This window comes from Coregonus lavaretus (assembly GCF_964263955.1).
Source record: "Coregonus lavaretus genome assembly, contig: HAP1_SCAFFOLD_864, whole genome shotgun sequence".
NCBI lineage: Eukaryota > Metazoa > Chordata > Actinopteri > Salmoniformes > Salmonidae > Coregonus > Coregonus lavaretus.
In genome coordinates this window covers 95,240-120,819 of record NW_028164645.1, presented here as the reverse complement: position 1 = coordinate 120,819, position 25,580 = coordinate 95,240, and the positions used below count along the sequence as shown (strand labels likewise).

At 43.0% G+C, this 25,580-nt stretch overlaps 2 protein-coding genes across 2 annotated transcripts in view; both read left to right on the top strand.

Moving 5' to 3' along the window:
- Positions 1-25,580, top strand: part of LOC311116817 (beta-1,3-galactosyltransferase 1) — a 121,424-nt gene that overhangs the window by 7,946 nt on the left and 87,898 nt on the right. The gene's annotated exons all lie outside the window — the stretch shown is intronic.
- Positions 22,991-23,772, top strand: LOC311116816 (platelet-activating factor receptor-like; the record flags this gene model as incomplete). The annotated part of the gene is made up of 2 exons (XM_084191851.1): positions 22,991-23,195; positions 23,378-23,772. 2 exons carry the CDS (start codon positions 22,991-22,993, stop codon positions 23,770-23,772), a joined length of 600 nt encoding a protein of 199 aa, XP_084047977.1.

The window sequence follows — 25,580 nt, the reverse complement described above, 5'->3', positions numbered from 1 at the left end:
AGCGCACCACGATTCCACCACATCAGCAGCATCAGCAGCCGCAGCCCACTTTGTTTTCTGAAGCCCTGCCTCCACCCGGCTAGACTGAACACCGACTCTGTGTTGGTGTGTGGATCGGCAGCACATGAGCAGCCTACTGAGCATAGGCCACCACACCACTGTTGGCTGTGGGAAGGGAAGAGCTCCAAACTCCGAGAGCATCTCACGGGTCTCGGGTATAATTGGGTTCTGCTGAAGGGCCTTTGCTGGTTTGCCAACCTGGCCACTGGAGGCGGAAAGCTCCCAGCTCCCCTGGTCAAGTGGATGATTGGATTTCTGCTGCAGTAGTCATACAAGAGAGGGGCTTCAGGGGGAACGAGTGGTCCCCTCTCTGCCTCCCTGTGTTAAAATTTGGCAAGTGCCCTTTTTCCAATATTAGTAGTTGAATCTGCTCCTATATTTCCATTATGTGTAAGCTGTTATGTCACACCCACACCACATACATTATGTATCTGGTCCTGTGCCATTTAGAAGGGGAGGTCAGGCTCAGCATGCCATTAGAACCATTTAAGCTCTTAATAGTTTTTTTAAATCCTCCTAGAACACAGCACGGTTCCAAACTCATGACGGGCCTGGGTTAGGGGTCGAGAGGCAGAGAAAGGGAGGATGAGGCGGAGGAGGCTTGGTCCACACGTTACTTTACATATCTGAAGCCATGTACAGACCACTATAGCCCCCAGATGCCACACTGAAGGATTATGGATGGTTGGAAGGACGTGCTACATTTAGTAACCTTGTTCACATTGTCAGTTCTAGTCTGTTTCCATGCTGTGAGACTGTGAACAAAACAATATTGCAGCTCAGTGGACGACAATGTTCCATTTGAATACTAATTTGTTCACTCCAATAGGATATGCACTACACAGGAGGTTGGTGACACCTTAATTGGGGAGGACGGGCACGTGGTAATGGCTGGAGTGAAATAGGTGGAAAGGTATCAACAACATCAAAAACATGGTTTCCATGTGTTTGATGCCATTCCATTCACTCCGTTCCAGCCATTTTTATGAGCCGTCCTCCCGTCAGCAGCCTCCACTGATGCACTATTCTGATTGTTTATACAGTATATAGGATGGAGTAGAGCTAACGGTATCCTTGTTGCAAACAGTAATTAGATACAGCCCACGGATGTTTCAGTTTCCCTTATCCTCTGAGATCTGCATGTCAATTTGGCATTTGCCTTCCGCTCAGAATTATGCCTCTCAAATTGATTTTGAAGGGAGGCAGGTTTAATATGGAACTGTCTGATCCCTGTCTTAACCCAGGTGGTCACATGACCTTCTAGTACTAGGGGATTTAGACACTCTATGAATCAGAGGTGCTCTTTAAGGTTTCGACTGACTTTGAAATGAACCAAACAATTGAAGATCACTTATAAAAAAAACACAGGCCAACATTTACTCATCTCATGGGCTCCACTAGATAGGTGTTTTCTATGAAAGAGAAAATTACAGGAACAGTAATAGGAAGGGGTATTGCTCCCCCTCTTTTTTCTCTGTTTACCGTAGTTAGCTAGGTGAGATGAAATGACTGGGAGATAGCCAATGAGCCGAGAAATGCACTGCTTTTCCTGGAGCATATTAAGGGAGGGAGTCAGACTCTCGAGCTACAATTTTAACCAACAAATAGATAGATTTGACAGCATGGTACTGGCTTGCCTCATTTTGCCAGTTTTCCAAGTAGTTCATTTTACCAAGGATATAAACTCCCCTAAGTATTTGTTTGGACAGTGAAGCTAAAATGTGTACATTTAGCTCTATACCCCAGCATTTTGGATTTTGAGATCATACCCAGGGCTGGATTACCGAACGGGCATGCAGGGCACGTGCCCTGTGGCCCCCGACCTCCAGGGGGCCCCTAACCACATAATGGTTTTGTTTTTTTGTTTTTTGGGGGTGTGTGCCCCCTGGAGGTCAGAGGACCCCCAGATAACATATGATAGGAAAATGTGTATACTGTAATTGCAGGAAATTTGCTGGAGGTCGGTGCCCCGGGGTCCCAAATGCGGTTGTCCGGCCATGATCCTACCTCCCAAAAAATGCTTACCTCTCTCCATTACCAATAACAGGGGAGGTTAGCATTTTTGGGTGGTATGATCTTTGTTCCTCTAACTTTCTCACTCATTATTATTCTTCATTATCAATAATTATGGTAGCATCCACATTCATGTAGAAGTGTTCAGAAACATTTTATATTCTTATTTACAATAAAAATGACTTCAATATGACATTATTCACCATTCAGTTCCTATTGGGCAAAGCATGAAATGAAACCCAACCAAAAAAATAAATGCATCCAACAAGTTTGTAGAGTCTCAAGCTTGATGTAGTCATTGCGTGCTAGGAATATGGGACCAAATACTACAATTTTGACTACTTGAATACAGTTACATGTAAGTGAATTTGTCCAAATACTTATGATATTTATTTTTTAACAAGTGAAATTACCCTGACATAAAAGGTGACATTCTGTACTGTCACTTCATATGAAATATTTGATCTCAAATCCAAAATGCTGGAGTATAGAGCCAAATGTACAAAATAAATGCTTCACTGTCCAAATAAATATGGAGGGGAGTGTATTTACTGTCTCCTGGGAATTGTGGGAAAGAAAAGCTATGACTTAAGGATGAAGGAATGCTCTGTCATCCCTCCTGAGGGCAATTTGAAATCAATTGTGTACACAACATATATTATTGTCCTTTAATTTGTAGTTTTTGTTAAATCATATGATGCTACTGTACATACAGTGGGGAAAAAAGTATTTAGTCAGCCACCAATTGTGCAAGTTCTCCCACTTAAAAAGATGAGAGAGACCTGTAATTTTCATCATAGGTACACGTCAACTATGACAGACAAAATGAGAAAAAGAAATCCAGAAAATCACATTGTAGGATTTCTAATGAATTTATTTGCAAATTATGGTGGAAAATAAGTATTTGGTCAATACTTTGTTATATACCCTTTGTTGGCAATGACACAGGTCAAACGTTTTCTGTAAGTCTTCACAAGGTTTTCACACACTGTTGCTGGTATTTTGGCGCATTCCTCCATGCAGATCTCCTCTAGAGCAGTGATGTTTTGGGGCTGTCGCTGGGCAACACAGACTTTCAACTCCCTCCAAAGATTTTCTATGGGGTTGAGATCTGGAGACTGGCTAGGCCACTCCAGGACCTTGAAATGCTTCTTACGAAGCCACTCCTTCGTTGCCCGGGCGGTGTGTTTGGGATCATTGTCATGCTGAAAGACCCAGCCATGTTTCATCTTCAATGCCCTTGCTGATGGAAGGAGGTTTTCACTCAAAATCTCATGATACATGGCCCCATTCATTCTTTCCTTTACACAGATCAGTCGTCCTGGTCCCTTTGCAGAAAAACAGCCCCAAAGCATGATGTTTCCACCCCCATGCTTCACAGTATGTATGGTGTTCTTTGGATGCAACTCAGCATTCTTTGTCCTCCAAACACGACGAGTTGAGTTTTTAACAAAGAGTAATATTTTGGTTTCATCTGACCATATGACATTCTCCCAATCCTCTTCTTGATCATCCAAATGCACTCTAGCAAACTTCAGACGGGCCTGGACATGTACTGGCTTAAGCAGGGGGACACGTCTGGCACTGCAGGATTTGAGTCCCTGGCGGCGTAGTGTGTTACTGATGGTAGGCTTTGTTACTTTGGTCCCAGCTCTCTGCAGGTCATTCACTAGGTCCCCCCGTGTGGTTGTGGGATTTTTGCTCACCGTTCTTGTGATCATTTTGACCCCACAGGGTGAGATCTTGTGTGGAGCCCCAGATCGAGGGAGATTATCAGTGGTCTTGTATGTCTTCCATTTCCTAATAATTGCTCCCACAGTTGATTTCGTCAAACCAAGCTGCTTACCAATTGCAGATTCAGTCTTCCCAGCCTGGTGCAGGTCTACAATTGTGTTTCTGGTGTCCTTTGACAGCTCTTTGGTCTTGACCATAGTGGAGTTTGGAGTGTGACTGTTTGAGGTTGTGGACAGGTGTCTTTTATACTGATAACAAGTTCAAACAGGTGCCATTAATACAGGTAACGAGTGGAGGACAGAGGAGCCTCTTAAAGAAGAAGTTACAGGTCTGTGAGAGCCAGAAATCTTGCTTGTTTGTAGGTGACCAAATACTTATTTTCCACCATAATTTGCTAATAAAGTCATTAAAAATCCTACAATGTGATTTTCTGGATTTTTTCTCTTCTCAATTTGTCTGTCATAGTTGACGTGTACCTATGATGAAAATTACCGGCCTCTCTCATCTTTTTAAGTGGGAGAACTTGCACAATTGGTGGCTGACTAAATACTTATTTTCCCCACTGTATAGAGGTCACTGTTTTCACAGTTTATTCTTGACAAGACCCCCAGTAGGCATTTGAACAGGGATTTTGAATGTATTGCATTTGGTAGTTTAACAAGGTTTTAAAGAACATCATCTCTGTTGCGGTCATAAAGAGTAAATAGGACCTGACCTGTACTTTAGCCATTTCTAAGCAAAACATCTGTCTCCTTCCGTCCTTTCACAGGCTACACAAAATGTAATTGCTTCATGAAACAGGCGCTGTGATTGCACACAATATCATCTCTCATTTGTTGTGCCATGCATATTTCATGATGCAGTTGATTACAGTATCTGGATGATGTTCGTATTTAATAAGCACAGGGCCTTGGATGGGATGAAATCACACAAGGGAAGATACTGGATTATGTCTTGAGTATATGTGTTATACATGGTTAGCACGAGTCGGTAATGCTCCAGCTATTTTGCTCAGATGTATATCAGATGCTATCAATTACCTTACAAAAGCAGGAATTCAATTGAATATGTTCTATGCAACAAGGATTGCTTCTGTGCCACACATCTTATGCTCCTTTGGCCCCTTCTCACTTTGTATTGTGCCCCTTTCACCTTGCTGTCAACTGATCCAGGACCAGTCTATACATCAGTAAGTAAAGCAATTGAGTCTTTCAGAAACTGAAATATGTGATGAGCCTCCTTTTGATTCAATCTTTGATCACAAACTCTTTTATCTTCATAAAATGCTGATTTAAGGTCATTGTGCTAAGGAGCATCTGCCAGCGACCCAGAAAATTGGGAAGGGATGGAGCGATTATGATGAGTGATCTGATAACTCCACATGATGGAGAGAAAACCAAGCTTAGACTTCAGATGCACATCAATCTCTTTATATTGGAAAATATACTTCTGTTCACTGTGCTTATCACATCGCCTTTGCTAAGAAGATTGATCTGCTGTAAGCTAAAGTAATTGGTTTTTTAAAATAATTGTGTGAACATTTTTTTCCTTACATATTCCCAAGCATCCACTGATGTGTGTCCAAATAATCAAACTCTTATTAATGTGGTTGATAGTTATCATCAGTTTTGATCTACTAAGTTAAGATTTCTATTTCTTATGTCTCCTGACCCTTCCAGCTAAGTTAAGATGAGCTCATGATAATTCACTGTTTCTGTCAACTGTACTTAGCCTCCTTCCTAAATGGCCAGTTCTGAGAGTATCAGTATATCCGTATCCCAAACCTGTAACTTTTTACAATGTTCCATTCACCATCATGCAACATAGCTCAACTTTAATTCACCATCTGTTCCTCTTGGACATTTGACCACAAGCCATTTACCACCGCGCTACTCTTCACCATTGTTCAACGATACTGAATTAACCATTATTCACCCCGTACTCTGCCAACAGAGCAGTGGATGTCAGCCCAAATGGAAAAGTGTTATTAACGTTCGCTATTCATTTATTGGCCATTTCGGTTTGGGGCATTAAAGACTGGCAGCGGTTGGAGAGAGATCAAAAGGATGGAGGCTACATCATTTTTTTCTCGTAAAAAATACACTGTTAAGGATGCATGCATCACTCTTTTCAGTGAAACATCAATTGAGAGCCATTAAGTACACCACTAGTGCTTTACAGCCCATGTCTGCTCTGCAGTGTTGATCACAGCTCTGAATCAAAGATGTGGTGGGCACCCTGTGATTCTTATAACTACTGAACCAATGGGCTATGCTGTTTCAAAGCCAAACATACAGCCATTAGGCCAAGCAGAATCTGTTTTATGACAGCTATCTGCTTTATTATCTGATGTTTAGTTTTTTGTTCTGTGCTCAACGCTTGGATGTTTGATTGTATCTTTCTCTATGAACTCGCTCCTAGAATTATTATCTTTTCTGGGGCATCGTCTTTTCATTATACACCATCATTACTGTTGATGAGGTTTAGCGAGACAAAGTAACTCAATGCCTGGCTAGCAATATAGAAAGGAATTGAGGGTAACACTTGACACCCAGCGTCATAATACGTCATAACCATGTCATAACAGCTGACATAACTTGTCATAATATGGTCATAACACTGTCATGACACATATATTTAGACCTGTTGTGGCATATATTGCGTTATTTTATGGCTGGTTATGACACCTACATAAGAGTGTCAAAACCAACAAAACCTACCACACAAGGCAAAACATTCCATTACACCATAGTCTACTTGTCAACAGTATGTTTATGTTATATAACATTTTCAGAAATTGACCATATTAAATTATCATTGTAATTGCGCACACATTGATGTCAGACATGCACCTACCCCAATGCTCTGTTTCTGATGACTGGGATGAATACAGAAGAAGATTTCAGGAGCAGGACAAGACACCCTCTTTTTGACTGATGATTGATATAAGGGCATGTACGGGATAGGCCTATCTGGCTTATATGAATATGATGGTCATAATGCTTCTTGACATTGTCATAAAGTGTGTTATCTTAGTCCAAGTAAAGTTACACAGGATGGTCATGATGCTTTATGACAGTGTCATAAAGTGTATTTTCTACAAGTTATTTAAAGTATGGTGGAAAAAAGCATGACTGTAAAGAATTCATTACAACAACAACAACAAAGGATTTAAGAAACAAACTTTCAAACAAAAAGATACTTCTTGGCAGGACAAAAACAAATTCACTGCAAGAATTAATCGTTTTGAGTCACAGTTGGAGGTTTGTACAGAACAGCCTCGGTACAGTAAAGTGAAACCAAATTTGAGAAATACATTTTCTCCACTGGTAGCTAGTCTACTGTATATCTACTGCAATCATCATCACCATTGAGAGAGCAACTAATGTTCCAGGAGATTGGCATAGTAGTTTGTGAGACACAGAGACCAGATGGTTTGCAGGCCAGGTTCCTCCACAATATCCCCGCTACAATATCGAGTGCTGCGATTTATTGGGGGTGAAAGCCGGAGCAGTCTACAAATAAAAACAATAACTCTGTGCTTCCGGAAGGCGCCGGGCCTAGCTGGCAAGCAACCGACAACAAACCGACTGTCTTTTCAACTTTTTTCCTCCCAAACCCAAACGTGTCTGGGCCGCTGTTGCATTCTCAAAGTTGATCATTACGGCCCCTGTAGATGGCTTATTACCGTTTCCTCCGGCGTTCGCCGGTCTGAAAGGCCTCCCAGGAACAGATTAGCGATCCAATAACGGTGGAGCATCCACCTCAGCAGCAGCAGGTGCTCCCCTGAGTGAATGCTGATGAGGCTGCTACCATGCAGAGCGGGTAGGCCCCGGAGCGAGACAGAGGACGAGACGGAGGAAAGGAAGGGGGAAAGCAGGTGGCCAGCCCTATCGGTTCTGTTTATCTGTATCTCAGCTGGTGCATGCTATAGAGCAGGGATGGTCAACTGGGCCCCCCTTTTGTAGGCCCACGGACCAATAAAATATAAAAATAATAATATTTTTGGGTGGGGAACTCAGTCGGGGTCTCTACTTACTGTTGAGAGTTAGAATAATAGAATACACAAGGTGCAATTTCGAAATTTGTTTGTGCATCAGTAGTCACTGAATTAGCCATGTCATCAAAAAATTATTAGATTGGTAAATTAGTCTAGCGGCCAGCTATCTAAACGTGTAGTAAGCATGGTCCAATTACCGCTAGGGGTGGGGCCCATTGATCATCAGTTGTCATATTAAAAACTGCAAACATGATGAGTTCTGTTTCTTTGTGGCCCCCACCTCCATCAAAGTTGCCCATCCCTGCTATAGAAGATGGGGAAAACGTGTTCCTTTACGTGAAAAGGAACAGCACATCTCCCACACCGATGACATATTGCATGTATGGCAACTCTGGACACAGTTATCAAGTTACAGCTATCAGTTATCAAGTAAACTCTAATGTAGCGTGCCAGCCTCGTAAAAGGCCAGCATAAGCAAAGTCTACTGTATCTTCTGTGAGACAATAATATTCAGTCTACAATATGAAGCATGCACAAACAGAAACAATTGGGTCTTCCTTTTCTTTATATACGTATAGCTTAATGTATTTTCTGATAGTAAAATAAAGTTTGATTAATTTATGAATATACACGTTCAGTATATTTATCATACAGTGAATAAGTAATAGATACACTTCGTACACACAGCAATAAAATGTGCTACTCAACCTTCAAAACCTGGCGAAATTGACTTGGATTAGACAGTTGTCAAATCACTTTCTATAGCAGAGGAAGTTCATCATCTCCTCACAGTCCCTGATTCCCCAGTACTCTTCTTCTTTGGCCAGGGTCCCACAGTGGTATCTGCCTGGGCACTGGGGCAGCGTCACCCCGGTCCCTAACCCGGCCTGGTACTCCAGAGCATCCCCGTTCACCCACAGCCAGTAGCCGGCATGGAAGCGCAGGCCCGTCCACACGTGGTCCGTCTGGGCCCCCTTCATCTTGCTCTGGGCCTGGATTTGCTTTGTCTCAGAGAGTAGGCTGGGGAGGTCTGTGTAGTGATCCCTGCAGTGCTTTAGAGCCTCCACCCACATCTTATTCTCCTGAACCAGGATCAGCTCATTCTCCCCTCCATAGCAGACGAAAGTGTGTTCATTATCGCATTTTGTGTCAATCCATACATTATCAAGCACATTGACGCAGGTCTCAGATTTACCTTTGTATGGCTCTTTTTTTCCCCAAAGCCTGAACTCTGAGTCCTCCCCTCCTGACCACTTCCACCCAATTGGGTCATTGGCATCTCTGTACAGACCAATCCACATCACCTGCACCGTTTCTGTAATGTTAAAGACCAGCTCTGCTTCTTCCTGGTTGCTGATGAAGGCCAGGTCAGTGTAGTGCTCTCGGCAGTACTGTTGAGCGTCGTGCCAGGTCAATATTTCATCCACATGGTAGTACGTTTTGCTGGTCAGCCCAGAGGCCACTGCACACAGAGCAGTGATGAGGAGCCAAGTGAAGCTGCTCTTCCTCTGCATGATGCTCAGTCAGTGTGGTGTGGAGCTGAGGTGACCCTGCTGCTGCTCTTCTACCTGCTCCATCTACCTGGCCCCACCCACCTGGAAACCCAGCCCACCAATCATAGGGCTTCCTTACCTGAACATCCCATTGCTCCTTGAGCCCCCACCCTCTCTCTGTTCGAGGCAGGTCATTGCTCTTACCTCTAACCCCCTACATTAGGTTAATCTCCATTTGCCCTCTCAGGCAAATAAAAGTCATGCAAAACTCCTCACTCCCTCACAGCATAACAGAAGGCTGGACAGGGCTGCATTCCAACATGAATTGGCTGACCCATGTTTTCACCAAGGTCCTGTGTCTTGTACTGTACAGGGTACTTCACCCTGCCTCCAGACCTGTTGTTAAATTATTGTATTAATTTTACTGTGATATTATTGTCCCCCACAATGAAATCGTGGAGGGGACTGTGGATCTGTCTCCGTCTGTTAGTCTGTTTGTACGATAGTCACATGCAATATATCTCAGACAGCACCTGCCCGATGTTGACGAAACCTGGGTGAATGATGCGTCTTGCCATAGAGATCCAGCATTTACAAAATTACACTGTTTGGCCAGATGGTATTGCTATAACAAGGGATTGAAAATGCTAACATTGAAAGGTCATGCCCTTTGACCTAAAGTCATGAAATTCCGATGTGCAAGAAACTTTATATGTGGCATCTATGGACAAAGCTCTATCAACTGAATAGTTTCCAGACTAGTACCTAAAACAACATGGCTGCTATTGGCCAATAAACATGTGTAAGAAAATGTGGTACACATGTTGCAAACACTGTCAAGAACCAACATCGACCACACGGTGGCGCTATAACAGTCACATGTTTATATCTCTTGAGCTGTTTGACGCACAGTGATGACATTTGGCACACATGCCCAGGGATATGAGTCTAGCTAACCCACGCGATATCTCAGACATCACTGGCCTGATTTAGACGAAACTTGGGTGAATGATGCGTCTTGCCATTGAGATCTGTAATTTACAAAATTACACTGATTGGCCCAAGGGGGGCGCTGCATCATTTGTGGGGGGGGGGGCGACATGAATACTGTTGCCTTGTCATATAGTTGCCTTATGTTGGTACAAGGAGCCAGAGGGTGTGTCATTATCGCTGTTGGCTGGGCTCCCTGCCTGTGCCATTAAACCCCTACAACTCATCCAGAATGCCGCAGCCCGTCTGGTGTTCAACCTTCCCAAGTTCTCTCACGTCACCCCCCTCCTCCGCACACTCCACTGGCTTCCAGTTGAAGCTCGCATCCGTTACAAGACCATGGTGCTTGCCTATGGAGCAGTGAGGGGAACGGCACCTCCGTACCTTCAGGCTCTGATCAGTCCCTACACCCAAACGAGGGCATTGCGTTCATCCACCTCTGGCCTGCTGGCTCCCCTTCCTCTGCGGAAGCATAGTTCCCGCTCAGCCCAGTCAAAGCTGTTCGCTGCTCTGGCACCCCAATGGTGGAACAAGCTCCCTCACGACGCCAGGACAGCGGAGTCACTCACCACCTTCCGGAGACATTTGAAACCCCACCTCTTTAAGGAACACCTGGGATAGGATAAAGTAATCCTTCTACCACCCCCCCCCCCCCCCAAAAAAAAAAAAAAGTATACTTGTAAAGTGGTTATCCCACTGGCTATAGGGTGAATGCACCAATTTGTAGTCGCTCTGGATAAGAGCGTCTGCTAAATGACGTAAATGTGCCCTTGAGCAAGGCACTTAACCCTAATTGCTCCTGTAAGTCGCTCTGGATAAGAGCGTCTGCTAAATGACTAAAATGTAAATGTAAATTATAGGACAGTGTGGGCAATGGGATGAGGGGGAGAAAAACAGATGAGAAATATTCTTGTTGAATGTACAACAGCCTGGCGTTGAGGTTATTGTTTCATAAATCCACAATTGTGAGAGGTTGGTTTCATTCCAGGGACTTGGAAATGTGGTTGATTCTGGGAAAACGCAGGATATTTCAGAAACTCACATAAATGATGGATAGGGTGAGCAAGCCCCATACAATGTGAAGCGTTTTGAGAGTCAAACATTTTCTATATATGTGCAATGCATTATTGTCATCATCATTATTAGTAGACCTGTATGATCCTGATGCAAGGTAAACAGCTACAAAAAATATATTGAACCTGGCTGAATATCAGCTATAGGCCTAATTTCATATGATTTTATTGTTTGTTAATGGTGGTTATGATATGATAATAATCAGAGGGCATTCTGACCTCATCGATGGAGGTGTCTTGCCTAAACCCACCTGTCCAGGGAGTGTACCTGTTTTGGCAAATCAGTATCATTACTCAACTCTGTTAATCTGCACAGAGACAGCAGGCAAAGCATAGCCCTGCTTCCCAAACAAATCAGCCCTGCTCCAGAGAGTGAAAATCAGACCTTAGGCAAAAACCTCCATTTGAATATTTCCAATGCTTCCAGTTTCCAACAGTGACATTTTCTGAAGCATGGAAAATGCTTTTTTTCATTCCCCTCTTGTGATCATAATGGCAATTTGAATTGAAATGGAATTGATCCCAGGCCTGGTCATGACGACTTTACCGTACAAGTCCTTTCCTGTCTTTCCCAGTGACCCTGGCTGACGGAGAAGTGGAGGAGCAGTGCTGTGAACCTCTAGGGATGTGCTTGTCCTATGTGTTCCCTGACAGGCACGACGTGTAAACACACACGTGACTCTAAACAGACAGTCTTGGAGTGTCTGTCCATTTTATAAGTAAACACAGAGGCCTGGGTCTGTGAAATTGAAAAACCACACAAAACACAGACAGATCTCATTTAAAGCGGCTTGATATCTCGCCGTGAAAGCGGTTGGGGTTTTATATGGAGGATGGAGTGTTATAGTCCCATTGTATTCCACAGAAGAAAACTCTTCATGTATTTGTTTTGTTTACTTCTCTGTTTTTGTCTGTGCCTCTTTTATATTGGGAGCTTTAGTTAAGGCTATGATGCCATAGATGGAACAATAGCCTGAGAGAAAGACTGGATTTACTGCTGCTGTACAGAAGCAGATAGCAATGGTAATGTTGTGTTGTGGTTTTTCTCCTTAACAATGGACTTTTGAGAACAGTCACTCACAGGTCACCCATCCATAGCCTGAGACCTTCTCATGCATGGATTGGGGTTACTTCGATAAAAAATCTGTGTTTCTTCCTGTTTCTATTCCAATGGAACCCATCCTGTTTTGGAGGTATTATACTACTTGACTATGTGAGGAAGGAGCAAGTACGTACTTGGTGCTCTTTCAGAATTCAGCTCTAAGCTGCTGTCTGTCATGATAGAAAAGTTCCTTATACAAACATGGAAATGCGCTAGTGTTGTTTATAATTGTGATATAATGTGTTTTGTGAATTGATGCTATAACAAACACATTGCACAGAAACAATTAAGGAAGATGTGGCACATCGGCATCTGTTTTCACAAGGTGAATTGAATCACAGCAAAATAACCAATCAAACAGGTAATTTCATGGCAGAACATTATCTTTTGTGTCTCGTTTGCGTCTCAGAAATGCATTCATTTCACATTATGGTGGAAGCTGCCTTGGCATGGAAATGTTAAATACCGTAATTACATGGATGGAAGTTCGTGGCAAGTTGCAGGCATTAATTTTCCATGTGGTTCTGTATCGGAGAGTTAAATACACTGCTGTGCAACCAGCGGCACTCAAATACATAAGATCCGAAAGGCTTGTATTAATACAACTCCTTTACTATGTTGTGAGATAGATAGTGTTGTAATCTTCTTAATACGCCTTTATCCAAAATGCTTAGTCTTTTTCACAAGCAACAGCTAATAACCATCCCTGACTGTCAAATCTAGATTTAATTATTCACCTGGGGAAATAATAACATTATGACTTTGTTTTATAGCCTCCGGGTCATACCCGAATCCCTTATGATGTTGTCTTTGAAGATTCCTTAGATTAAATCCCAATGCTGTATTGACTTTGCGTTCACAAATCATCGTACACAGTAGTTTGATAAAGTCGATAAAAAGATTAGCTATGTGATGCTTCTTCGCCTACAACGACTCTCAGATGTGGGGATATGGGAGTGAAAAGAAGCACATCGAGTTCAAACAAAGATGAGATAGAGAGAGAGCGAGGCGCAAACACGAACATCATCACTCCTACCTCACAAAGACGCTCCCTATAGCCAGAACATCACCCTATACTTTCACTCACCACCATCTGTTATCTCACCAGTAACAATGAATTCATTTACATTACATTTCCCATTTCCAGTTGTTTATTAGATAGGACATATAGTATCGGCACGTGGGCGACCACAACGTTGCTCTTAGACTGATTCCCAGCTCAGCCGATGATAAACTATGTGTTCCAAATGGCACCCTATTCCCTAGTTAGTGCACTACTTTTGACCAGAGGTCATGCACTATAAATGGAAAATGAATGCAGTATATAGGGAATATGGTACAATTTAAGACACATACAAAGACTGATCTGAGCTCAGTGGTAGGCGAGACACAGCGATAGCTAAACACAGTAATTATGAGCGATGGGCTTCTTACAGAGCGGCAGCATCAAACCCAGAACTCACACTGATGTAGCTAGCGTCTCCTATTTAGAAGGAGGGAGGGGGAGCAGCTCTTTTATGTAAATACACTCCAGAGAGGGGAAATGTGTGGGCAGGCTGGCTGAATTTCATTAAACCCAGTGTTTTTCAGTAAAAAAATTGGTTTTATTTAGTTACTTACTGTCTGTAGTCCAGGCCAAATGTATATGGTGATGGGGGACTGAGTCCTACAGGGAGGAATCACCAAGGTATTCTGACAGGAGACTCCAGAGTGACATTTTCTGTCAGCTAAACGGCACAGGAATGGGCAGAAATTACTCTATTACTCCCAATACTTGCTGCAGGACTTACTGTATCTCGAAACATTGTAAAATTTGAATCGAAATGAGGCGATAATCGATATAAGAAAAATATAGAAATATTACGACAGTCTTTTGTAATAGATTCATAATGTCATTCTTAGTCTTGCGTAATCCAGTTTTACCCATATTTTATTTTTATTCAAACCTGCATCCAACCAGCAATGTTCCTGCAGTATGAAAATGCCAGTCGGGACCACCCATACACAAAAATGTATGCACACATGACTGTAAGTCGCTTTAGATAAAAGCGTCTGCTAAATGGCATATTATATTATATATTTATCATACACCATCTTTCCATACCCCTCCTTCCCTTACTCCACCTCCCTTCCCCCTCCACTCATTCTATCTCTCTCTCTCTCACTCTCTCTCTCTGTATATCTGTATCTCTCTCTCTCTCTCTCTCTCTCTCTCTCTCTCTCTCTATGGCTGTATTCCTAGATACACAGCCACAGGTTGTCACAAACATCCTTTCCTCATACTATAATGTTACAGCCCACTGCCTATAATGGAGTCCATGGCATTGACATCATAAACCATTATTATTCAGTGCAGAAAGGTGCTAAACCTCCGCTCGCTACTTGGAACGTTAAATGTATGGCTTTTCCTACAAAACATATTTTGCTGTATTGGCATAGATTTCTCATTTCAAGGTGATAGGTGTGCTAAGGGAAGGTATGTGAGCGTGTGAGCATTTAGCTGTATCGTTCTTGCTGGAGGTTTCATTTGCCGTGGGTTGCAGCGAGGCGCTCTGAGGTTAACCACCCAACACAGGCCATCCCTCAGGGGAGATAGCGCACTTGTTTTTCTCTTATCTCCCTGGAATAGATAAGCACCCACCTGGAGGCACAGACAACACAGCCTGCATGCTGCTGGATCCACTCCTCTATACACTGCTCTCTTCTTATTTTCTGTCCATCTCCCTCCTGAGATTGCTTCTGCTTTGTGTGTGTGTGGTGTCTGTATGTTTTGCCTCAGAAAAGGACATTCAGAAGAGGAGGTCTCATCCTCTCTGTAGGAATCGTGTGTTATTTGGAAGTGTAGATATGCAGCTCGTTGACTGTTAATCACTTATTAAGACTAACTGTGGTGTAGTGACGTGTCAGTGATGTGTCAGTTGACAGATGCTGTGTGGGGCCTGGCTGTGATGAAGTTTGAAATGGTGTGAATGTGAATTCATGCCTGAAGAAAATATCAGTTTATGTATTGTGGCCTTGCCGCAACTCCTCAGTGACGCTATCAGATAATTGCTTATTAATCATACACTTTTCACACATGCACACAAACACACACACACATGCTCCTGAGTTCAGACAGCTTTGATACTCTCCTGTAGTCCTTGATGTCATTGGGGGTGCCGTGATTTATTGAATCTGATTTTCAATCTTCTCATCCACTGGAAGTTTTCTCCCAATTAGATTGGCAAAACTCAGAACACAAGGGTAAGAAATTATCAAAGGTTGAGCTGCATGTGGTCCTCTGTAGCTCAGCTGGTAGAGCACGGCGCTTGTAACGCCTGGGTAGTGGGTTCGATCCCCGGGACCACCCATACACAAAAAATGTATGCACGCATGACTGTAAGTCGCTTTGGATAAAAGCGTCTGCTAAATGACATATTATTATTTAAGTGGAATTATACGAGGACCCTCAAAAAAGTGAATGTCAAAGGGACTTTGGCTAACAAGTTAACATGGACATTAGAATTCCGGTTGCAAGCACTCTAATTTATTCTCAAAATGGTCTAATCATTTATGGCCCTGTTCCATATTCAAGGGGAAGGAGGTCTGGTGGTCAGATTTCCATTCCTGAATGTCATTGTAACACTCCTGTACTGCATCCTACCTGGCTGGCTGCTACCCGCCTTGGACATTGACTTGACTCATTGGTAGATAAACATCCACTGTCTTAGTGGCTTTGTCTTTGCATACAATGCACAGAAACATACCAATGTTTCTACTGTGAAAGATGCCTAAAGACAATGGCATCCTATTTGCATATATTCCAGTCCTTGAAAAGAGGGATTTAGTTCCTGCACCTACAGTGTTCTACTCAGTCTTCATTTTCTGTCTTCTTGGGTAAAACATAAAACATTTGAAGAACAACAATACTTGTCAGCGATTAATACGTTTCTCAGCCTCCAACGTGGCGGCGTGCTGCTCGAAGAAAACGGGCCCAGTGCCTAGTCTCTGGCTGGGTCCCAAATGTCACCCTATTCCTTATGTAGTGCACTACTTTTGACCATGGCCCATAAGGCAGTGCACTATATTGGGAATAGGGTGCCATTTGGGACACAGCCTCTCTCTCTGTCTGATTAATGAGTGGGGGGAGACCCACATCTTTGGCTTGATGAAGCAATTTATACAGTTCCCTGGGAAAGCAATAGCTCCCGAGTGGCGCAGCGGTCTAAGGCACTGCATCTCAGTGCTTGAGGCGTCACTACAGACCCCCTGGTTCGATTTCAGGCTGTATCACAACCAGCCATGATTGGGAGTCTCATAGGGCGGCGCACAATTGGCCCAGTGTCGTCTTGGTTTGGCCGGTGTAGGCCGTCATTGTAAATAAGAATTTGTTCTTAACTGACTTGCCTAGTTAAATAAAGGTTCAAAAAAAATAGCAGTTCATTTTATTGTAATGCGTCCCGAGGGAGACGTAAGCAAACCTCCGTACCTGCGTACGATGTGGAGGTGTTTCCGGATAACGATTCAGAGGTGCACTGGAGAAGAGTGATGTGTTGGCACAGCCTTGCATTGTTTGTACTGTAATACTGTAGGCGGTCTCATTGGGTTTAAGTGTGCCTAGGGCTGACGTTATAAAGTGGGTAACCTTCATGGATTAGCTATATCATTATTGCTCTATACTGAGCAGATGCAATATAACTGTTTTAATGAATCTAGTCCAATACATGATACACCACTGATACAACAGTAAAATACACATACAGTGGGCTGCAAAAATATATGCACTGGCTGTGCAGCCATTATAGCTGTGTTGTCTAAGATGAACTGTTCTGACATCCCCATGCTGTTCGTGATGTGGGACATTTGCAAAGCCAACTTGGAAAATGAGACCCATAATTGAGCAGGTAGGAACAGTCTAGGCACGGGGAGAACTCCCATAATGCACAACAATTTGTGAGTCTGGAGTAAATGAGGACTCTGCCAGAATGGTCCCCATTCCTCCATCCCTCTGGGATTTTAGTGCCCTTGTTTTCAACTAATGTAGGTTATTTAGCCTAGCTTCAGGCTGCCGATGCTGGAGGTAGTTTGGCTATTGTTTCTCACAAGATTGTACTGAAATAGTAACATGTACAGGGATTTCAGAGAACAGAGAGAGATGGAGAGAGAGAGCATTTGAAAGAAGAATAGTATTAGTATTAAGATATTGTTCTTCACAACAGTGTACAGGAACAGCTACATTTACAAGGACTGCGGAGAACTTGAGAGAGATTTAGAGAAAGGAAGAGGAAGAGAGTATTGAAGCAATAAGGCATTAGAACCCGGGGCCGACGTGAAGCTGAGGGCCTGGGAAAACAGCCCTTATGAGGGTGTTATTCCCGATAATCCCCTGGTTTGAGTGCCTTATTGCTTTTATAAAATGGTTGCCAACATATTAAAAAAAGATTAACGACATTTTTACATAACATTTTTTATTTTAATGAGTACATTTGTTTTATTTAATCCTTCCACCAGATGATATAGTCCGGGCAAAAGCCAGTAGTTAGTTCTGTGATTTTTAAGTTGCTAGCCAAGTAGGCTGGTGTCACGACTTCCTCCGAAGCTACCTCCTCTCCTTGTTCGGGCAGGCTTCGGCGGTCGTCGTCACCGGCCTTCTAGCCACTGCCGCATCACATCTCATCATTCCATTTGTTTTGTCTTGTCTATTACACACACCTGGTTCATATCCCCTCATTAGTACATGTATAAGTGTTCCCTCTGCCACCCTTGTCCTTGTGGGTGATTGTTTAATGTGAGGAGAGAGTAGCTCGGTTGAGCTAGGTCAGTCCTTCTCAAATAGTGGGGCGCGCCCCCCTGGGGGGGCTCGGAGCGATGCCGGGGGGCGCGTGTGACCCCGGGGAACATGCTTTTTTTTGCCGCAGGGAGTAGTTTTTTTTTGCACCGAACAAAAGCACAGAGTAGGAGATATGAAGTGCAGATAACAAACCCTTAAGAGACGCCATGGAAACATATCTAACAGGGATGAAAAGAAAGGCGGAGAGAGACGGAGATAATGAGACTAACGTAAGTCTCCCGAAAGCTAAGACGACGAGGAAATATGACGAAGCGTATGTAGCGCTTGGCTTCACTGTGACTACGGTGGGAGAAGGGGAAAGACCGGTATGTTTACTGTGTCTAAAAATGTTGGCAGCGGACAGCATGAAGCCAAATAAATTAAGGCGTCACTTAAATACATTACACCCCAATCACGCTGTTAAGCCGCTTGAGTTTTTTCAGCGAAAACGTGCCGAATATTGCCAACAATCGTCCCGCTTTGTGAATGCTACTTCAGTAAACCAGCGAGCACTGTTAGCATCATATAAGGTGGCGTACCAAATTGCTCAGTGCAACAAAAAAAACACTCCATAGCAGAGGAGCTGATACTGCCTGCAGCATTAGACATGGTCTCTGTCATGCTGGATGACAAAAATAAAAACTATCCCTCTGTCCAATGACACTGTCGCCAGACGTATAAATGACATTGCTAACGATCTTAAAGAACAGCTGGTAGATAAACTCAAAGACAAACGTGCCTTTTGCCATTAATCCTGACTTCCTCATTTTGCTAAAAAAAAATCAGCACAAATTGTTTTATTCATTTTTGTTTTATAGGTCAGTGTTTCATATATTGGGCTCCTGAGTTCATGTTGCTGATCAATTTGAATGTATTATTATTTATTGATTATATTTTATTTTATTTTTCAGTATCAAATGGTCAAAAAAAATTACAGTTTAAATAAGGCAAATTTCAGGCAAATTGATGCACTTTAAGTATTTTCTGTTACAGACTAAAAAACAATGTTAACAAAGTTATTCTTTGTTGTAAGTTGATCTATATTTCTTTATTTTATTTTTATTTTCTTTAATGTTAATAAGGATACAATGTTATGCAGAGGTGTACTTAGAACAATTTCATAGACAAATGATACTATTTCCAGTTGCGGCGGAGAGTTGGGGGGCGCGAAATGTTTACTTCTTCCTAGGGGGGGCGCAACAGAAAATAATTGAGAAGCACTGAGCTAGGTGAACTTTGTATTGCCGGGGTATATTTTTCCTGTGTGTCTGTTTTGTTCCAGTGCGCCTGTTTTGCGCACTGGACTGTTTGACGCTATCCAGCGTAACTCTGTACTACGGAATAAACTCTGTATTCTGTGATTTACCCTCCTGCGCCTGACTCCTTCAAATCACCTCTCACAGCTGGTCGTCCATTCTATTGTCAAGGTTGCCCGCCAAGCGGACAGGTCGTCCATTCTAGGCAAAAAAAGTTGCTATGCAAGCTGGCTACTTCTCCTTTGCTAGCTAGCCAACTAAAGCTTTCACACAATCACATCAAGCAGCTGAAATGACAGCAAACTGTGTGCAATAATAGGTTGTTTTACCTTCATTTTTATTGTAATTTCTTTGGATATATCCATTATAATGAGTCTACTCTGGACACGTTCATTCTCAATGGCACGGTGGAGATCGCAAAAATAAAACAGGTACATTGTTGCACAGGTCGGAGAGGCAGGCAGCAGGGTTTAGACCAGAGGTTTTCAAAGTGTGTGGCGCGCCTCCCCAGGGGGATGCCAGAGAGTTTTCAAGGGAGGCGTGAAAGGAAATCCAAGTCAAACTGTATTCGGTTCTCTAAAATGAATAAATATTAAGCCTGTTTCTAGCTACAATCGCTGGGAAAACACATATTTTAGCTTCCCAGTGCTACCACGTTTATTTTTCAACTCAAATTGTGAGCATGGCATTGTTTCAAAAATGCAAATACAACCAGAGTTTGTAGCTTGGGGTGTGTTCAGTTTGATTAAATGTTTGCTATGTTGCGTGACGGTTTGTTCTGAATGACACATTTCCCCAAATTGTTCTTTAATGTTCTTGAACAGACTTTGAGCAGTGTGGGCCCCGGTGGTAATAAACTAGTCAAACCAAAAGCTTACCTTGACTTGGAAGAGTTCCAGGGTTGTGTTGGAAAGTCATAGCCAGCTAGCTAACATAACATCCCACTGTTTGAGCAGGGTGTTTCAGTAGACTAAACTAGCTAGCTGCATTTGCTAACTACAGTTGAAGTCTGAAGTTTACATACACCTTAGCCAAATACATTTAAACTCAGTTTTTCACAATTCCTGACATTTAATCATAGTAAAGATTCCCTGTCTTAGGTCAGTTAGGATCACCACTTTATTTTAAGAATGTGAAATGTCAGAATAATAGTAGAGAGAATGATTTATTTCAGCTTTTATTTCTTTCATCATATTCCCAGTGGGTCAGACGTTTACATACACTCAATTAGTATTTGGTAGCATTGCCTTTAAATTGTTTAACTTGGGTCAAACGTTTCGGGTAGCCTTCCACAAGCTTCCCATAATAAGTTGGGTGAATTTTGGCCCATTCCTCCTGACAGAGATGGTGTAATTGAGTCAGGTTTGTAGGCCTCCTTGCTCTCACACGCCTTTTCAGTTCTGCCCACTAATTTTCTATAGGATTGAGGTCAGGGCTTTGTGATGGCCACTCCAATACCTTGACTTTGTTGTCCTTAAGCCATTTTGCCACAACTTTGGAAGTATGCTTGGGGTTATTGTCCCTTTGGAAGACCCATTTGCGACCAAGCTTTAACTTCCTGACTGATGTCTTGAGATGTTGCTTCAATATATCCACATAATTTTCCTTCCTCATGATGCCATCTATTTTGTAAAGTGCACCAGTCCCTCCTGCAGCAAAGCACCCCCACATCATGATGCTGCCACCCCCGTGCTTCACGTTTGGGATGGTGTTCTTCGGCTTGCAAGCAGCCACCTTTTTCCTCCAAACATAACGATGGTCATTATGGCCAAACAGTTCTATTTTTGTTTCATCAGACCAGAGGACATTTCTCCAAAAAGTAAGATCTTTGTCCCCATGTGCAGTTGCAAACCGTAGTCTGGCCTTTTTATGGCGGTTTTGGAGCAGTGGTTTCTTCCTTGCTGAGTGGCCTTTCAGGTTATGTCGATATAGGACTTGTTTTTCTGTGGATATAGATACTTTTGTACCTGTTTCCTCCAGCATCTTCACAAGGTCGTTTACCGTTGTTCTGGGATTGATTTGCACTTTTCTCACCATAGTACGTTCATCTCTAGGAGACAGAACGCGTCTCCTTCCTGAGCGGTATGACGGCTGCGTGGTCCCATGGTGTTTATACTTGCGTACTATTGTTTGTACAGATGAACATAGTACCTTCAGGTGTTTGGAAATTGCTCCCAAGGATGAACCAGACTTGTGGAGGTCTACCATTTTTTTTCTGAGGTCTTGGCTTATTTCTTTTGATGTTCCCATGATGTCAAGTGTAACAGTGGTGCTTCCGTCCCTCTCCTCGCCCCTACCTGGGCTTGAACCAGGGACCCTCTGCACACATCGACAACAGTCACCCTCGAAGCACCGTTAACTGTCGCTCCACAAAAGCCGCAGCCCTTGCAGAGCAAGGGAAACAACTACTTCAATGTCTCCGAGCGAGTGACGTCACCGATCGAAATGCTACTAGCGCGCATCGCTAACTAGCTAGCCATTTCACACCGGTTACACAAGCAAAGACGCACTGAGTTTGAAGGTAAGCCTTGAAGTACATCCACAGGTACACCTCCAATTGACTCATATGATGTCAATTAACCTATCAGAAGCTTCTAAAGCCATGACATCATTTTCTGGAATTTTCCAAGCTGTTTAAAGGCACAGTCAACTTACTGTATGTAAACTTCTGACCCGCTGGAATTGTAATACATTGAATTATAAGTGAAATAATCTGTCTGTAAACAATTGTTGGAAAAATTACTTGTGTCATGCACAAAGTAGATGTCCTAACCGACTTGCCAAAACTGTAGTTTGTTAACAAGAAATTTGTGGAGTGGTTGAAAAACGAGTTTTAATGACTCCAACTGAAAGTGAAAAAAAATAACGAAATCTCTCTCTCTCTCTCCTTCATTTTGGAAGAAAGTAATTTGTTAAACTGTTCAACTACTGTCTTTCTCTCTCTTTGAGTCAACTACTCACCACATTTTATGCATTGCAGTGCTAGCTAGCTGTAGCTTATACTTTCAGTACTAGATTAATTCTCTGATACTTTGATTGGGCGGTCAACATCTCAGTTCATGCTGCACGAGCTCTGATAGGTTGGAGGACGTCCTCCGGAAGTTGTCATAATTACTGTTTAAGACTATGGAAGGGAGTGAGAACCATGAGCCTCCTAGGTTTTGTATTGAAGTCAAAGTACCCAGAGGAGGACGGAAGTTAGCTGTCCTCCGCCTACACTATGGTGCTACCCTACAGAATGCTGTTGAGGCTACTGTAGACTTTCTTTGCAAAATAGTGTTTTAATCAATGATTTGGTGACGTGATTTTATCTAAAAAGGATAACTTTTTACATGTTTTAAATAAAAAATATATAAAAAAATTCACTGAGGCGGATGGTCCTCCCCTTCCTCCTCTGAGGAGCCTCCACTGACTTTGAGGTATGTTTGCTCCCGTTTGGTGGGTGCCGTACGTCTTGAAGATGGACATCCAGGTGGATGAGCGCAACGTGTCGCGCTGCTTCAAGGGCTACCACCACAACACTGACGACGCAAAGTGGAGCGTGGCCACAATCCACCTCATCATCGTGGTGTGCTTCGTCTTGGTCTTCTTCATAGTAGTAGTCTGTAACCTGCTCATCGCCCAGGCCCTGCTCGCCCAGTCACCTATCCAGACTCGGGGCTCTAATTCATACCATTTTTATTAATTTTTTGTCATTTAGCAGACGCTGTTATCCAGAGCGACTTACAGGAGCAATTAGGGTTAAGTGCCTTGCTCAAGGGCACATCGACAGATTTTTCACCTAGTCGGCTCGGGGATTAGAACCAGCGACCTTTCGGTTACTGGCACTATGCTCTTAACCACTAAGCTACCTACATGCCCTGGGGGGTGAAGGGCCAGGCCCTGCAGATGATGTGTGCCGTGGTGGGGGTATTTGTGGTGTGCTTCCTCCACCACCATGTGGTCCAGGGTCCCTGGACTCCGGCTGTACTGGAGATCAAGGAGGGCTGGGGCAGCATGGACTGGGACCAGCGGACCAGGCAGTGGCTTAACGACGCCCACCAGGTCACCTTGATGCTGATGGGGCTCAACTGCCTCCTGGACCCTATGGTGTCCTGCTTCGCCACCAGGAAGTTCCGCCTGTACATCAAGGACCATCTGAAAAAGTTGGGGAGGGGCAAAGGATGCTCGGAAACAGCTATCACACAAATGTATATGGTGGAGTGCAAGAGCGTGAGCCAGAGCCTCCATAGCGAGCAGTAGCAGCTCGAGATTTAAATCTCTAGCTAACATTGTATTGTACATATTGTGGCCAATGCTAATGCTGACTATTGATAGTGACCACATCCTCAGGATGCTTCATTTCATCACACCCACATCTAACAATGCACACATAGTGCAGAACATGCACTCTGTTATGTAGCCTCATGTTCATTCAGACACATTCACATGAACAGTATGAAAAAAGTATGAAAAAAAAGTATGAAAAATGTATGCACTCTGGATAAGAGCGTCTGCTAAATGACAAAAATGTTAATGTAAATGTGTGGCAAGGTGTGACCTGATCCATATGGGTGTGACCATTTGAAGTAGCAAAACTTGTGCAGCACACCCCATACACAATCCCCCTCTAGGCCACCATAATCACACTGTTCTTCAACTGGTCGTTCAGAACAGCACTGTCGTTCAACTGTACCGGGCAGCGTGTATGGCGTTGTTCGGTCGTGCGGTTTGCTGATGTCAACGTTGTGAACAGAATGCCCCATGGTGGCAGTGGTGTTATGGTATGGGCAGGCATAAGCTACAGACAACGAACACAACTGCATTTTATCGATGGCAGTTTGAATGCACGGAGAAACCGTGACGAGATCCTGAGGCCCATTGTCGTGCCATTCATCCGCCGCCATCACCTCATGTTTCAGCATGATTATGCACGGCCCCATGTCGCAAGGATCTGTACACAATTCCTGGAAGCTGAAAATATCCCAGTTCTTCCATGGCCTGCATACTCACTAGACATGTCAGCCTGATCAACTCTATGTGAAGGAGATGTGTCGCGCTGCATGAGGCAAATAGTGGCCACACCAAACACTGAGTGGTTTTGTCATCCACGCCCCTACCTTTTTTTAAGGTATCTGTGACCAACAGATGCATATCTGTATTCCCAGTTATGTGAAATCCATAGATTAGGGCCTAATTATTTTATTTCAATTGACTGATTTCCTTATAACTCAGTAAAATCTTTGAAATTGTTGCATATTGCGCTTATATTTTTGTTCAGTGTATTTTTTCAATTTAATAATAATTACCTGGACGTTCTGAAAGCACTTGTATAGATTTTTTTAAATATATAAGTCAGTTGCAAGTTAATTAAATTATGCGGAGCATGATTAAGGCTAAGCTCAAATGTGGGAGCTGGAGATGCTTTAAATCAGGACAGTGTTCAAAAGTTTAAAGTTGTTCTCTAACAATTTCATAGCAACTATAATTTCACGCTCATTGGGTTCTTGATGTTCTCTGAAGGGAGACCCACTGTTTCTAACTTTGAAAACGTCTGTTTTAGAAGAAAAAAAAACAAATCAATTGCTAGGCTAGAAGCATGGGGAAATGTCTAGATGCTTTTTTCCAGGGGAGATGAAGTTTATGAATTGCTTGGCTGGGCTGTGGGACAGTGGATGCGCATCCAGGGATTGTCGTTAATAACTCCCTGCTATTAACCAATCAGCATCCAGGATCCAAACAACACGTTTTATAACAATATATTGTTTTTCACAAATGTGTACTGAAACAGCAAAGATGTATTGAGAGAGAGAGGAGAGAGTCAGAAATGGACAGAAAGACTATAAAAAAATATTCTGTATACTGGACTGGTTCTTTTCCACAGCCGCCCCATTTCTGCATAAATGAATACCAATTGGGTTGTGAAGCCTCTTCTGCTTAGAAGCATCTAGACATGTGGCTGATGTTCCTAATCAGTGTCCTTATACTCCAGAATAAATAAGTCCCTATCAGTTTCAAATTTTTTCAGATTTCTCCAGGCCGTTTTCATCTGTTCTCTTTCCTTTTTATTT